The 16,586-nt window shown below is 48.9% G+C and overlaps 1 protein-coding gene across 1 annotated transcript; it reads right to left on the bottom strand.

Moving 5' to 3' along the window:
- Positions 1 to 528: 528 nt before the first annotated feature.
- chmp2ba (charged multivesicular body protein 2Ba) lies at positions 529 to 16,377 on the bottom strand. Its single transcript, XM_035394674.1, has 6 exons — positions 16,172 to 16,377; positions 10,735 to 10,826; positions 6,178 to 6,372; positions 1,846 to 1,948; positions 1,424 to 1,530; positions 529 to 775 (listed from the first exon to the last, which is right to left on the bottom strand). Exons 1-6 carry the CDS (start codon positions 16,203 to 16,205, stop codon positions 662 to 664), a joined length of 645 nt encoding a protein of 214 aa, XP_035250565.1. The 5' UTR covers positions 16,206 to 16,377; the 3' UTR covers positions 529 to 661.
- Between the last annotated feature and the right edge of the window lie 209 nt (positions 16,378 to 16,586).

Below are 16,586 nucleotides of genomic sequence, written 5' to 3'. Positions count from 1 at the left end.
GGAGTGAGAGAAATATTACAGTTATATCAGTGCCCTTGTTCACAGTACCGGAAACAGTATTAAAACACAAATAATAAATACAGGTACCTGATCAATCCCAGCAAAGTCCAGTAAAGGGAGGGCTGACTAGTACTGTGAGCCCTCAGGCACCTAGCATCACTCTCAGCCCAGGGCTAAACACCCAAGAGCTTTGTGCTCGAGCACTTTAAAAAGGAACAGAGTGGTTGGGTATCAAATATGCACTCAAGCACACCAGTTAAGAGGCTTCTGGTGCTGGGAGGTCACAGTGGATTGCTTGTGCATTTAATGCAAATCCTTCATTAACTTTGGAAGTGTTGTCTACAGATTTCCTTCCAGACAGCTTTTAAATAGTGATCTATGCCCGGCCCCCACCCCCACCCTAAGTGACCTCACCTTGTCCTGTGAAGTTCAGATCAGGGCACAATACAAACCCCCCCCCCCCCCTTAAAAAGACCCCGCTCTGTATCACATTTTCTTCATGACCGCTCAACTAGTCGCCCCCCACCCACGCGCCCACCCCCTCCCCCCAAACCCACAGTGAAGACGGAGACGCAGGCTGGGTAGCGGCTCAGTCGCTGTCCCGGTGGCGGCTGGATGGCGGCTGGATGGCGGCCCGGTGGCGGCTGGATGGCAGTCCAGCCTAGTCCACTCCCAGGGCCCGGAGCTGTCTCTCTATATCCTCGTCGGAGATGCCGGTGGCTTTGGCGGGGGACGCGCTGGGCAGGCTCTTTCCCGCCGATGGGGCCCTCACCATCTGCGGAACATTAGCGCCACCGTTGGGTCCCGTTCTCCGCTGGCACAGACACGCCCCCCCCCCCCGTCTGGAGCAGTGCGCTGTGAACCTGTGTTTACAGCCTGCATACAATCTGAAGCCCTGCGGGGGGGGGGGGGGTCACAGTGAACACTGTCCCGCAGGAGGGATTGGAACCCGTCGCTCCGCACACCCCATGACTGCGTGTGATTGAATGCGAGGCAGTGCAGCGGTTCTAATGAGCGCTACAGGAAGAGAGACGGGGCGAGCAGCGCCCCAGGGTCGCCAGATTTACCACTGCTGTCCCCTCACATCACCACGGAGACGGCAGCGGCAGCGAGCAGCTCAAACGACAGCTGGGGCTGAACAGCGGGCTGGCTGCAGGGCGCTGGGCCCATCTGAGGTTTTGGGGTATGCAGAGGTTTTGGGGTATGCCGGGTTTTGGGGTGCTCAGAAGTTTTGGGGTATGCAGAGGTTTTGGGGTACGCAGAGGTTTTGGTTTACGCAGAGGTTTTGGGGTATGCAGAGGTTTTGGGGTATGCAGAGGTTTTGGGGTACACAGAGGTTTTGGGTTATGCAGGGTTCTGGGGTATGCAGAGGTTTTGGAGTATGCAGGGTTTTAGGGTACGCACGGCTCGATCTCTCACTCACCTTTCCCGAGATCTCGATGCCGATCTCATCCAGCACCTGGTTCACGATGTCCTGAGATTCCTCCTCGTCCCCAGACTCGTCAAAGATCTCATCCAAGGTGTCATTGACTGGGGTAAAACAGAATGATCAACAGGAAAGTCCATCAGAAACCATGCTTCCTAGAGCCAGGTCGGCACAGATTGTAGGCAGTCTGAACTACAGTCATATACCGTATATAGTATCATAATAATATACTGACCATATGACACTGGGATAGATTTGATAAATACAATCACATCCCATATCTGACAACCGTAACCACTGGCTGAGAGTGAAGCACCTCTGGAAATGCTTCAGAACTATTTATATGGGAATTTCCACTAATACACAGTCCAGCACCCAGGTCTGGAGCATCTGTGGGAAATATCTCTGCTAGGTCTTACTCATCTCCTCGGTCATCCCCATCTTCATGTTCTCCTTCTGGAAGTCCTGCATAGTCTGCAGGGTCTTCTGTGGATCCATCTTCTTGTTCACTGCCTGCATGGTCTGGAGGAGAGTTTACAAGCACATCAGCCTATGGGCCCCTCAGGAACCCAACACACCAGCCTATGGGCCCCTCAGGGACCCAACACACCAGCCTATGGGCCCCTCAGGGACCCAAAACATCCGCCCCTCAGGAACCCAACACACCAGCCTATGGGCCCCTCAGGAACCCAACACACCAGCACATGGGCCCCTCAGGGACCCAACACACCAGCCCATGGGCCCCTCAGGAACCCAACACACCAGCACATGGGCCCCTCAGGGACCCAAAGCATCCGCCCCTCAGGAACCCAACACACCAGCACATGGGCCATTCAGGGACCCAACACATCAGCCCATGGGCCCCTCAGGGACCCAACACACCAGCACATGGGCCATTCAGGGACCCAACACATCAGCCCATGGGCCCCTCAGGGACCCAACACACCAGAGCATGGGCCCCTCAAGAACCCAACACACCAGAGCATGGGCCCCTCAGAGACCCAACACACCAGAGCATGGGCTCCTCATGGACCCAACACACCAGAGCCCAGGCCCCTCAGGGACCCAACACACCAGAGCCCAGGCCCCTCAGGGATCCAACACACCAGAGCATGGGCTCCTCAGGGACTCAATATACCAGCGCATGGGCTCCTCAGTCGCTGAGGCTTTATAATGGCAGTGGACACACTTGCCACATGCACCTCACACCCCACTATAATAAAAAACCCAACATCTGGACGCATCTCTCTGCAGCACATTCTGCAAAAAATCCAAATGTGTGTCTCTCTGCAGATAACTGGGGCAAAATAAAATTCTGGCACTGGCGAAATGAATAAAGTTTTACAGGCCTGCAGGGTATACGCGCAGGGAAGGCATGGCAGGCTAAATAAACACATCACAGCTGAGCACAGAGAATAATTTAAAGGCTCCATAACACCGGGGCTGAGACATGCCTCCCGTCCCCGTGTCAGGACCCTCCTCTTTATTTACTGCTCAAGCTCCTTCCATTCACCCAGACAGACTACAACTCCCATGGTGCCTCACCACAGCAAAAAACTACTGTAAGAGCCTGTCATTCTAAAGTACGGCCAAGTGTGTCAATGCAAATGTGACCCATATAAGGACTGAGGAGTGTCTCAGCACAGAGAAAGGCCTCAGGTTGGGCAACAGACTGCTTCAAATTTACCAGGCTTAGCACAAGATTTCTCTCAAAGCCCTCAAAGAAGCAAAATGTAAAAAAAAATGTTTCAGCAATTTCAATGCAAGTCTACTTGGAATAGTTAGTTTCATAAGTAATAATACGCGTATGACCTGATTATACAGGTACAGTTACCCCCACTTCTCCCTGCCATTAATGGACTACAATGAGCCCATTATCGCCTCCCGCATACGTCCGTCATTACTGCATACGTCCGCCATAACCGTGTACGTCCGCCATCACTGCATACGTCCACCATTACTGCGTACGTCCGCCATAACCGTGTACGTCCACCATTACTGCGTACGTCTGCCATAACCGTGTACGTCCACCATCACTGCATACGTCCACCATTACTGCGTACGTCCACCATTACTGCATACGTCCACCAATACTGCATACATCCACCATTACTGCATACGTCCACCATTACTGCGTACGTCCACCATTACTGCGTACGTCCGCCATTACTGCGTACGTCCACCATTATTGCATACGTCCACCATCACTGCATACGTCCACCAATACTGCATACGTCCACCATTACTGCATACGTCCAACCTTACAGTGTATGTCCAGCATTACTGCTGCATTACCAGAATTCACTGCACGCCCATAAACACTCTCCATAAAGGGGATTTCAGGACGCATTGTGGAGCTGTGGTGAAAGCTGTATCCAGCAGGACTGTCCCATTACAGAGCAAGGCACCCACCCACAGCTTCAGCAAATACTCAGCTCTGTAAATGAGCTCAAATTAATAAAACTCCGGAAATGTCTGATCAGCAAATTAATGCAAAGAAGAAAAGGCTATAATTCAGCACTGATACTGATTTCTCATAATAAATTAATGCTCAAGCAAAAAATGATTCTGTCAAAAAACAAGGTCATGTTCAAAACGATGCTCTTTTCTCCACTGAAAATGCCATTTAAAGCTAAACCAACAAAAAGTGAAAATGTGATCTTCAATGCATAATTTTAAAAAATTGGCCAATTATATATTTCTTGAAGCAGAACACAAATGTAATGTTGGCTTCATATTTTCTCTCTCTCTTTCTTCAGCAGTGAACACAGTAGAAAGGCCTCCAGTAAATATGAATGCTTTAACTCACATCAAACAGAAATTTCAAGCTGCTAAAACAACAAACCCAGGACAGTCACAGAGTGAAGCTTTCTAACAAACAGAAGGAAAATGCTATTAAACTTTAATTTTTTTGCCTGACTTCCCCTTTAATAATGTTCAGCTGACAGCTGATGCTTAATTATGTAAAGCATGTAGACTTACGGCTGAAAAGGAAACAAACCTCCCCCGTTAGATACTGGCTTATCCACTGAGCCGTGCTACACTGAGGAAGAGACTGCCATCTCATGGTACCATGTGAGAAACAGAGACTATACACATTACCCCACACCCGTCACACACACACCACACCCCTCACATACATACCACACCCATCACACACACACTGCCCCACACCCGTCACACACACCACACCCATCACACACACACTGCCCCACACCCGTCACACACACCACACCCATCACACACACAGTACCCCACACCCGTCACACACACCACACCCATCACACACACACTGCCCCACACCCGTCACACACATCACACCCATCACACACACTACCCCACACCTGTCAAACACACACACCCATCACACACACACTACCCCACACCCATCGCACATGCACCACACCCCTCACACACATACCACACCCATCACACATACTGCCCCACACCCTTCACACACACACTACCCCACACCCATCACACATGCATCACACCCCTCACACACATACCACACCCATCACACACACTACCCCACACCCATTACACACACACTACCCCACACCCCTCACACACACCACACCCATCACACACACACTACCCCACACCCCTCACACATACACCACACCCAACACACACACACTACCCCACACCCCTCACACACACACCACACCCATCACACACACACTACCCCACACCCATCACACACAAACCACACCCATCACACACACACTACCCCACACCCCTCACACACAAACCACACCCATCACACACACACTACCCCACACCTGTCACACACACACAGACACCACACCCGTCACACACACACTGCCCCATACCCGTAAACACACACCACACCCATCACACACCCACTGCCCCACACCCATCACACCCGTCACACACACACACACATCACACACACTGCCACACACCCATCACACACACTCCACACCCGTCACACACACACCACACCCATCACACACACACTGCCCCACACCCGTCACACACACCACACTGATCACACACACACTACCCCACACCCATCACACACAAACCACACTGATCACACACACACTGCCCCACACCCGCCATGGCGACTCTGATCCCTGCGTCTGCAGAGCCACGCATCGCCATGGCGCCTCTGATCCCTGCGTCTGCAGAGCCACGCATTGCCATGGCGACTCTGATCCCTGCGTCTGCAGAGCTGCGCATCGCCATGGCGCCTCTGATCCCTGCGTCTGCAGAGCTGCGCATCGCCATGGCGCCTCTGATCCCTGCGTCTGCAGAGCCACGCATTGCCATGGCGACTCTGATCCCTGCGTCTGTGGTGTGTGCGTAGAGCGCAGAGAAGGAGTAACCGGCTGAGGAGGAGCCCCCCCCCCCCCCTTCGCGCGTGGAACAAGGCAGTCACGCAAAAACGCCCCCACAACATGCTAATTACCATCCCTGCTTAAATATTCTTTTGAAGTAGCGGTTTGTATCGGGATTCGGATTCCTTCTTTCTCTCAGGGAGGCGAGTTTCAGCCCCATTAGACAAAAAGAAACAAAAACATAATTTATCTGACCCAGATATAGCAGAAAAATAGGCTCTGTTCTTAATACGTTAAAAAGATATTTCATTCTTTGCTTATCACATCAGCAACTCCCAAATAATATAGAGCAAGAAACCAAAAAGTGTAACAGCGCCTAAACTAGCTGATTACAGCGTGGACTGAATGTGGTCGGCAGGGAGCGCAGAGACGCAGAAACCTTACTTTGGCCGTGGTGGACATGGCGCCCGCCATCTTCATCTGCGAGTTCATCACCTTCGTCTGGGTGGACATGGATGTGACCTTTGAACTGACGGCGTAGGTGCGGTTCTTCTGCTTCCTCAGCTGAACCAGCTGCTTGGCCAGGATCTTACAGGCCTCCCTGTTCCCCGTCTTGGCCATTTTCTTGATCTCCATTTCCTGTGTGAAGAAAATTGAGTGATTGACACGTGGTCATTAATGCTGGTGGTGTAGTGTAAAGGTAATGGGCTGGCTTTGTCCCCCTGGGTTGCAGGCTCAAGTCCTTTGTGACTTTGTGCCCTACAGCTTAGCACATGTAACCGGTGTGAGCCCTGAACACTGCTGTTGCTACATACACACACTCACACTCAGAAAGGAACACTGCTGGTACACACACGCTCACACGCTCTCACTCACGCTCACGCTCACGCTCACGCTCACGCTCACACTCACACTCACACACAAGCGGGGAAATCAGAGGTCTGAGCGTATTTACGCTGTTAAATGAGAGAAAAGTCCATCTCCACAGGGAGCTGCAGCACAGTGAGTGCAGCAGTGTGCAAACAGCCTCTCCCCGAGACACCGAGCTTTCTGCGGCTAAGCGCTAACATCGCCTCCATTACAGAGCACAATGCTCACAGAGCAAGCTCTTTACTCATACCCAACAGAAAGGAGAACAGCCATAAAGGTGTATACGCATACCCAACAGCAAGGGGAACAGCTGTAAAGGTGAAGATTACTATGCACTGTAATATTCACTCATTTTGCTATATTACTGAATATTCAGTGCATACCACTCACTTTAGCTACCCCTTAAATAAGTTAACGCTGATGTTTAAAGGCCAATATTTTCTTTGAACCTTTTTAGAACATTATTAATTATTAACCTTCTTGTTGAAGGTTTTCAAGGTAATCAAGAAGAGGCTGAAAAAAGCACACAATGAGGTGATATAATTAAAAATAAACAGAAATCTAAAAGGATTCAAAGAGAATACTACTTCAATTACCCACAGTTTAATTTAAACCAAATTTAGAGTTGCTCTCCACAAATAAATAAATACAAAAAAATAATTCAATCATTTAGCATCCCGGGAGCCAGTAAGATGATTGTTCCAACTGGAAACTGACTTCGAAAAAAAAAAAATGTTTATAATTAAAAATGTAATTTAGATTTTTTTAAAAACATTCAAAACCCTATAGAATGTTTTTGGTTGGACTTACCAAGCACATGCTAATTGATACAATGTCTGTTTATAAGTGCTTAGGTAGTGCAACTGCCACTGCTGCTCCAGAGAGCAGATCTCAGTGCTCTTTAAATAATGGCTTGTGCAGCACATCCGAGAGACACATCAGCAATAATAATCCCCCAATTCACCCGAATGGAGAAGACATCCCCCACCCCCCCACTGCTTCAAACTGCACGCAGGTTACACTGCCATTAGCAGAACACGTGCACTACCAACACTAATGCTAATCGCACTTAAATAAAACACTCAGCAAAACCTGACACACCGCTCCTCATAAACCTTCCTTAAGTGGAGGTGCAGGCCGCTGCAGAAGCTGAATGAGCTAATTACCCACAGAGGAGAAGATAATGTCAGGCACGTGAAGCAGGTGCTACAGGCAGCCCTTCGCCTTCGCCCAGGAGGCGCAGCCGGGAACAGGAAATCAGGAGAAAACTACAGCTCTGCTCAGAGAGAAACTTTCAGAAGCACCGCTCCCATGCAGGACAGAAGCTCATGTGCTGACTGTGGCACTTTTCTTCTTATACTCTCTCCGACACGACCACAGGAACGTGCAGAATGAGAATCCATGCATTGCAACTGCCCCTTTTTTATAGCAAGGTTAACAGTTAATAAAATGTCAGAAATAATATTTAAAAATTATGCGCGTGATGAAACATTGCATATTAAATGCAGCTTATTAATGGTGCTGTGCAGTGATGGGAGACTTACAGGCAGAAGTGTACTTACAGTGACAGACGCACACTGCAGTGTGCAGGAGAAGTGCACTTACAGGGAGACGTGCACTTACAGGCAGAAGTGTACTTACAGTGACAGACGCACACTGCAGTGTGTGGGAGAAGTGCACTCAGTGACAGACACACACTGCAGTGTGCGGGAGAAGTGCACTTACAGGGAGAAGTGTACTTACAGTGACAGACACACACGGCAGTGTGCGGGAGAAGTGCACTCAGTGACAGACACACACTGCAGTGTGCGGGAGAAGTGCACTTACAGGGAGAAGTGTACTTACAGTGACAGACACACACTGCAGTGTGCAGGAGAAGTGCACTCAGTGACAGACTGAACGCGGGGCCCTTGAGGTGTTTAATATTCGCAGGGCCACGCCGTGGTGAACAGGCTGACGGGGCGAGCAGGCGAGGGGGAGACTGGCGAATGCGTCCGCATTAATGAGCTCACACCACAGAAGGCTTTTCATCACAGAAATGAGATCCTCCTCCGTCCATCACGGGCTGATCATCATCCATCGTTCAGCATTTCCACACTACATACATATTCAGTGTCCTGAGCTCCCCTTCAGAGTATATGGCCGTCATAATGTTCATGCGAATTCCACGACAGCTCAAATGAACATACATACAGCATACACATCACGTATGCTGATGACTTCAACAGTTCAGATATAGGAAAAAACACAGCAGGGGCACAAATTAAGTTCAGCGACACAAACCGTAAATTTAACGGTTAAAAAAACAAACTGTAATATCGAAATGAAATGCAGAACAATTGTGAAGGCAGAACCAGTCTCTCGCATAAACTCTTAAAATGAAAGACAGGCGTCTGAAAGTGGGACCTATGGCAGAACTGCCAAAGCGAGAAGCTGCTTCGCACAGACATGCTAAACTGCTCCAATATAGGTCACTTCTGTTTTTCACAAATTACTCTTCTTTTTTTAAAAACCACAACAGAGACATAGCCGGATTCATGAGAAGAAAGACTAATGAAGAAAAAATTAGGCTCCCCAGGAGGGGTAATTATACGCACGTGACGATGTTGACTTTAAAAACAGCGCCGCTTCGCATCTCTCTGCTTTAATGATTAAAAGTGCGGAATATGGGGGAATGTTCCGGATTTCTGTGCCGCCCTGAACCGGCTGTGCATGGCTGGCAGCTTTCCCTTACACACAGAGAAGGGTCAGGCTTCAGTCTTTAAGCTGCCTTCTAAAAAACTACTGAAGCGCTCAACCTCATCTTCAGTCTTCAGAGAGAGGTCAAATATAAAGACTGTTAAGCCTTTCCTTTAACTCTGCTCACAAACTGCAGAACAGAACTTTCTGACTTGTCAAGTTATAAAACCTCAGCGCAGATTGAGAGCGGAACAGACCACTCTCAGACGGGGGGGGGGAGAGTTACAGGGACAGACCACTCTCAGACAGGGGGGGGGAGAGTTACAGGGACAGATCACTCTCAGACAGGGGTGGGGAGAGTTACAGGGACAGATCACTCTCAGACAGGGGTGGGGAGAGTTACAGGGACAGACCATTCTCAGACGGGGGGGGGGGGGGGGGAGTTACAGGGACAGATCACTCTCAGACAGGGGGGGGGAGAGTTACAGGGACAGATCACTCTCAGGCAGGGGTGGGGAGAGTTACAGGGACAGACCACTCTCAGACAGGGGGGGGGGGAGAGTTACAGGGACAGACCACTCTCAGACAGGGGGGGGAGAGTTACAGGGACAGACCACTCTCAGACAGGGGGGGGAGAGTTACAGGGACAGACCACTCTCAGACAGGGGGGGGGGAGAGTTACAGGGACAGACCACTCTCAGGCAAGGGTGGGGAGAGTTACAGGGACAGACCACTCTCAGACAGGGGGGGGGGGGAGTTACAGGGACAGATCACTCTCAGACAGGGGGGGGGAGAGTTACAGGGACAGATCACTCTCAGGCAGGGGTGGGGAGAGTTACAGGGACAGACCACTCTCAGACAGGGGGGGGGAGAGTTACAGGGACAGACCACTCTCAGACAGGGGGGGGGGGGAGAGTTACAGGGACAGATCACTCTCAGACAGGGGGGGGGAGAGTTACAGGGACAGACCACTCTCACACAAGTGTGGGGAGGGGGGGGGGCAGTTACAGCAGGAGCAGACCACTCTCAGATCGGGGGGGGGGGGGTTACAGGAACAAACCACTCTCACTTTGGGGGGGTTCAGTTCAGGTAGGACAGTCCACAGTGGTGGATGAGGAAGGGCGGCAGGCTTGGCTTGAGGTCCGGGACTGGAGACCCAGGGTTGGTTGTGGGGGCATGTGGGGGAGTGTGGGGGTGTGGAGGTGTGGGGGAGTGTGGGGGAGTATGGGGGAGTATGGTGGAGTGTGGGGGAGTGTGGGGGTGTGTGGGTGTGGGGGAGTGGGGGAGTGTAGGGGGTGGGAGCGTGTGGGGGTGTGGGGGTGTGTGGGGAGTGTGGGGGCATGTGGGGGAGGGTGGGAGAGTGTGGGGGAGGGTGGGGGGAGGGTGTGGGTGTGGGGGAGTGTGGGGGGAGGGTGTGGGTGTGGGGGAGTGTGGGGGGGGGGGCTCTCTCACCATTTGCTTCTCCTGCCGCTCCAGCGCTGTTCGGTCGCGGGTGATCTGCCTCTGTGTTCCTCTCAGCTCCTTATTCTGCTCCTTAATCACGTCTGGGACAGGACAGGAGAGAGAGGGGGGTTATGCCAAAAATACACCTCCTACCCCCCTCCTCCACCCCACCCCCATCCTCACCACCGCTCCCCCCACCTGCTCCCCATCCTCACCACACACAGGACGGGAGAGAGAGGGGGGTTATGCCAAAAACACACCTCCTGCACCGCCCGCCCACCCACCCACCCACCCCCACACATGGGTTTCAGGGGCCCCTGAATGGGATGATTCAGGGTGTGAAATGGATCAGCCACAGAGCAAAGCTGAGGCAATAACGTGATCATTTGCTTGTTTGACAACTAAGCGAGAGCAGAATTCCACCAGACCGTGAAAGGGCTGGGATTCCCGTCCGGCTGGGATTCCCGTCCGGCTGCGCCGACAGACCCTGCACAGAGAGCTTATCACACAGCGCCTGCATGCCAGACTGAATCAGCAACTCGGACCCAGTCATCTGCAAATGAGAATGACACTGTCTCGAGAGTAAAAATGTCATTTACCACATCTGCATTATCTGAGCTCTCTGTGACAGCAATATTATTTTTTCAGCTCAGCTAAGATCTCTCCAGGCTCATCTGACCCTTTACTACGGCTGGTCACTGTTTACCAATGAACCCATTAACGTGTGAGATCACACGTGTGAGTAGAATGCTGTTAACTGAACATTCTAATGCTGATGTCACAGTCACTGCTGGTGACTTAAAGCAGAGGAGTTCTAGAACACTGATTAGGATTTGGAAAAAACATTTTTAAAAACCCTCTCTTCAGAGATTTAAACGATAATATTGCAGAGTGAAAATCTTTAAAGTGGGCACATTGCTGTCATATCTCATTCTCCTTCTCTGGTCTGTGGGGGACATCATGTCAGCAAACCCAGTGCCACAGGCAGGAATGGAGTTAATTTATTCCTGTTCTCATCTTTTCACTGGTACTGAAGTTTCTCCATCATTTTATTTTGTCAGTGGAAGGAGCAGTTTACTGCTATTCAGCCCAGTAACCACGCGTGTATTTTAATGACCCTAACTTTACCCTGCATAATCACATTATAATAGCTATCTTTTAGGCTAGGGTTTGGAATGGGTAAAATCCTGCATTTAAATGTTTCATTATGTTTTAACATCGCTACCCCTCATATTGTCTTCCCTCTACATACAGTTCTAAACCCATTTTCTGAGGCAATTGAAATTAGACACTTATACACAGAAATTAGTCACAGGCTAAAGAACAACGCGCGTATTTCCAGATCAATTCCAGGCTGCGATTTCCCTCTCACTGCATTACAAATTCTCACAATTTACAGGGAGCTCCAGTAACGGCAGCCCCTCAGGCAGATAAATTCATTTTGCACACTTGCTAATTATGACCTGGATTTGAAATCTTAGCTCCAGAGCTTGGTTCAGTATTGACCTTGTGCAATACCTCTTACACAGCCAAGAAATAACACGTAACATTTTTTAAATCTCCAATAACTGAAAATTCCACAGTGAGGTAAAGCAATGGAAAAACACCACGCACTTTTCAGAACAGACACAGCTAAATGCTCACAGACACAGCTAAACGCTCACAGACACAGCTTAACACTCTCAAACACAGCTAAATGTTCACACACACAGCTAAACACTCACAGTCACAGCTAAACGCTCAAACACAGCTAAATGTTCACACACGCAGCTAAACGCTCAGACACAGCTTAACACTCTCAAACACAGCTAAATGTTCACACACACAGCTAAACACTCACAGACACAGGTAAATGCTCAGACATACAGCTTTATGCTCACAGACACACAGCTAAACACTCACAGTCACAGCTAAACGCTCAGACACACAGCTTTATGCTCACAGACATAGCTAAACGTTCACAGTCAAAGCTCAACGCTCACAGACACAGCTAAACGCTCACAGACATAGCTAAACACTCTCAAACACAGCTAAACACTCACAGACACAGGTAGGCTAAATGCTCAGACATACAGCTTTATGCTCACAGACACACAGCTAAACATTCACAGACACAGCGCTCACAGACAGTCTCACAACTCTCTGCCCCCCCCCCCCTTCCCCCAGGCTCTTTTCTTGCCAGTGACCCTGTCTGTCCTCATTACTACATTAACATGGACCCCCCCCTCCCCATTCCACCCTAATCTAATCTCTCAGGCATTGTGACTGAATCTGACAAACACTCCAAGACAACTCTTCCAAACAACTTAAGCGCAGCAGTCCCCCCCCCACTCTACCACCAACCCCACCCCTGCTCTCCTGTCCTGAAATCTGTCCCCCCACCAAACTCAGTGTACCCAACACCCCCTAACAGCACTAAGCACAGCCACACACTACTCCCTACTCCTGTCCCAGTGTACCCAGCACCCTCTACCAGCACTAAGCACAGCCACACACACACATACACACACACACACACTACTCCTGTCCCAGTGCACCCAGCACCCTCTACCAGCACTAAGCACAGCCACACACACACACACACACACACTACTCCTGTCCCAGTGCACCCAGCACCCTCTACCAGCACTAAGCACAGCCACACACACACACACACACTACTCCTGTCCCAGTGTACCCAGCACCCTCTACCAGCACTAAGCACAGCCACACACACACACACACACACACACTACTCCTGTCCCAGTGCACCCAGCACCCTCTACCAGCACTAAGCACAGCCACACACACACACACACCCTACTCCTGTCCCAGTGTACCCAGCACCCTCTACCAGCACTAAGCACAGCCACACACACACACACACACACACACACACACACACACACACACACACACACACACACTACTCCTGTCCCAGTGCACCCAGCACCCTCTACCAGCACTAAGCACAGCCACACACACACACACACACACACACACACACAACTCCTGTCCCAGTGTACCCAGCACCCTCTACCAGCACTAAGCACAGCCACACACACACACACACACTACTCCTGTCCCAGTGCACCCAGCACCCTCTACCAGCACTAAGCACACACACACACACACACACACACTACTCCTGTCCCAGTCTTACTTCAGCAGACCTGAAGACCATTTCCGCCACTGAAAACACATAACAGACCAAAACTCCCAAAGCGGTCTTTATAATTATGTCCCCACTGAGAGAATGAGAAAGTGGAGGAAAGCTGGTTAATATCCCTAATATTACATTTTTATTTTATGTAATAAAAATGATCTAACCAGGCAGAGGATCAGCAGAATTTGATGTTTTGAGAGGAAAATCCAGAAAAAAGCTCAAAACTAATCCGTAAACTCCCGTTAGCAGGTACAGGAGCATTCCCTAAACCACCACACCAGTCAAACCAGTCTGGCTGCAGACCATATAAAACTGCTCAAACTTAAAATAAAACCTCATTTTCACCTGACTGAGTGCAAAAACAGGTTCTTAAGGAAAATATGAACGTATGACCCAAGATTAAGACTACAGAAAATATTTAAATAAAGCTTTATAAAATATTTCATACTACGTGCCCCCCCCGGCCCCCCATGTCCACCCAATGGATACGAGAATCGTAATACCCCTTTGCGTGAGCAACACGTGGCCTACACGCGTGCACAGTGACGTGTTGAGCGACGTGTTAGAGAGGGAGGGATATCCTCAACAAAACTCCACCAGCAAACCCCACTCCACCTTCACACCGAATAACGGAGGATACTCTGGCAATCTGACTCGTACCTGCAGCCAACACTGGAATACAGTACAACTGCCAGACTGAGCACCCCCGAAAACCTGAGCACCCCCAAAAACCTGAGCGCCAGAAAAACCAGGACACCAACGGCATGCGGCAAAGGTAATATCTGGACACACAAAATGGCTCTGCATGATTACACCATGCTGGTCACATTTTTATTCCATCATTGATTGCTGAGACACATGGATATATTTTTAGGTATTTTTGGGGGGTGGAGGGTGAAATTTCACTTTGCGTAAGGGGGATTGGAAATATGAGACAAAGAACGGCAAAGCCCTGTGGTGGTGCTGTCACTGAGAACGCAAAACCAGAAATCTGATGGTGTTTCCATTACCTGATTTATACAGTACCAGTAGGTTCTCAATAAATAATTAAATGCTTACTTTTGGACTGTTTTATTCACAATATTTATGAAAATATATACTACCACAATAGCCTGAACAAGACTGTTACAAACTGAAAATAATAACTGAATATCAAGGTTGAACTGTTTTATTTTATTTATTTATTTTCTAAATCTTGTGGTGATCTTACTAGAATTTTTGTTGTTGCACTATTTACAAGAACATGAGTGATGCACTGTAAATAAGTGATTAATAGATTCTTGCAGTACGATCACAGATAAGCCGATACGTGCGGGCTCTGGGCAGGGCGGGGACGGGCACGTGAAAGAATGACAAGGCAAAGAGCATCTCGATAGCCGCTTCATGCTAACCACTTGTTCTTTGTTTCCAGTTCATCCACACAGTACGGGACCAGTTACCGCAGCAAAACTTTTCCTGACCAATATCATTTTCGCGTTATTATATTACATTGTTATCCAAGTAGGTCGTAAAAATAGCAGGTGATTATGAGTTTATATTCCCTTGACATTTGTAAAAATAAAAAATAAAAAAATACCTAAAAGAAACCCCTTTATTTGATGAAGAGTTTACTTTTCATTGTAAGCTCACCTGCCGAGATTTAAGGTTGGGCTTTATTTATACTACTAGCCACGCTATTAGACGAGGTTTCTGCGTCTGTGTCCACATTAATTTAGCTGCACATTTTTTAGGGAGGAAAAAACTTGTAGCTGGCTGGCACGAACATGTCAAACATTTCAGTAAACTAGCAAAGCGCCTATTTAAAACAAATCCATGTCACCTCTTGACACCGATATATAGCCATATATTAGTAACTAAATGTCAGCTAACGTTTCTGCAGCGAACACCTATTGTTCATTTACAAAACACCAAGCAATGAAGCCAAGTTATAGGCTACACTGCTTTATTGTTGAGTTAGCTTATGTTCCACAGAACATTCACTGGTTAGTAACGTTAACAAACTGATTACCTAACAAATTGGTGTTTTCACAGTGCTTTTCAATTTGTTTTAGGTATAAACAATTTAATTGATTTGCTCCCAAGGAAACTTGGCAACATCCTAGGCATTTATGAATTGTAACGTTAGTTTACTAGTGTTCATTTTTGAAGGTACAGCAATACATAGCGCCGGTTAGCTGACAAGCTGTCCATTGTAATCCAGAGAAACGGGTAAAACCGGCCGCTGGCAACAAACGCCAAACTAATCGGCGACAGTAAAATCTCAGTACATCTAAAAGTAATAAACCGGCAAAATGAACTCACCGTCTACCGTCTTCTTCTTGAATAGAGATGCCATGGCTACAAATGTTACGTAGCCACTAATATAACTATAAACTCAGTAATTAAGTAAGGGAGCAAACTATTTAAAATACAAATTAAAACTTTGGGTAGGTCCCCCTGCTGCCAGCAGCGTTCCGCCTGCTTTTCTAACTTACTTTAACCCGCTTGATTTCCTGGTTTGTTGCCGAGCAGGAACTGGCGCCCCTATCTTACACATGACAGCTCAGAGTCATTTCGGATTTGACGTCATTATGGATCTCGAGCGCTGCTCGCTCATGTTCCCCTAGGGGGCACTAATAATCACATCTCCATTTGCGTGTTGATTTCCCTGCTCAGACGGCGGGGGCAGCTGGATAATTGTACAAGTAATAATCCGCACCTGTTTTATTCCCGTACC

The sequence above is a fragment of the Anguilla anguilla genome, chromosome 15, assembly GCF_013347855.1.
Source record: "Anguilla anguilla isolate fAngAng1 chromosome 15, fAngAng1.pri, whole genome shotgun sequence".
Taxonomy (NCBI): domain Eukaryota; kingdom Metazoa; phylum Chordata; class Actinopteri; order Anguilliformes; family Anguillidae; genus Anguilla; species Anguilla anguilla.
This window is presented reverse-complemented; position numbering and strand designations above follow the sequence as displayed.

What these genes read in the sequence shown, in the direction of transcription:
- chmp2ba (XM_035394674.1), bottom strand. Translation starts at nt 16,205, where the DNA reads ATGGCATCTCTATTCAAGAAGAAGACGGTAGACG. An exon ending in AGCGGCAGGAGAAGCAAATG is followed by an intron (nt 6,373 to 10,734) that starts GTGAGAGAGCCC and finishes TTCTTCACACAG; the next exon opens with GAAATGGAGATCAAGAAAAT. An exon ending in CCATGTCCACCACGGCCAAA is followed by an intron (nt 1,949 to 6,177) that starts GTAAGGTTTCTG and finishes ACTCTCCTCCAG; the next exon opens with ACCATGCAGGCAGTGAACAA.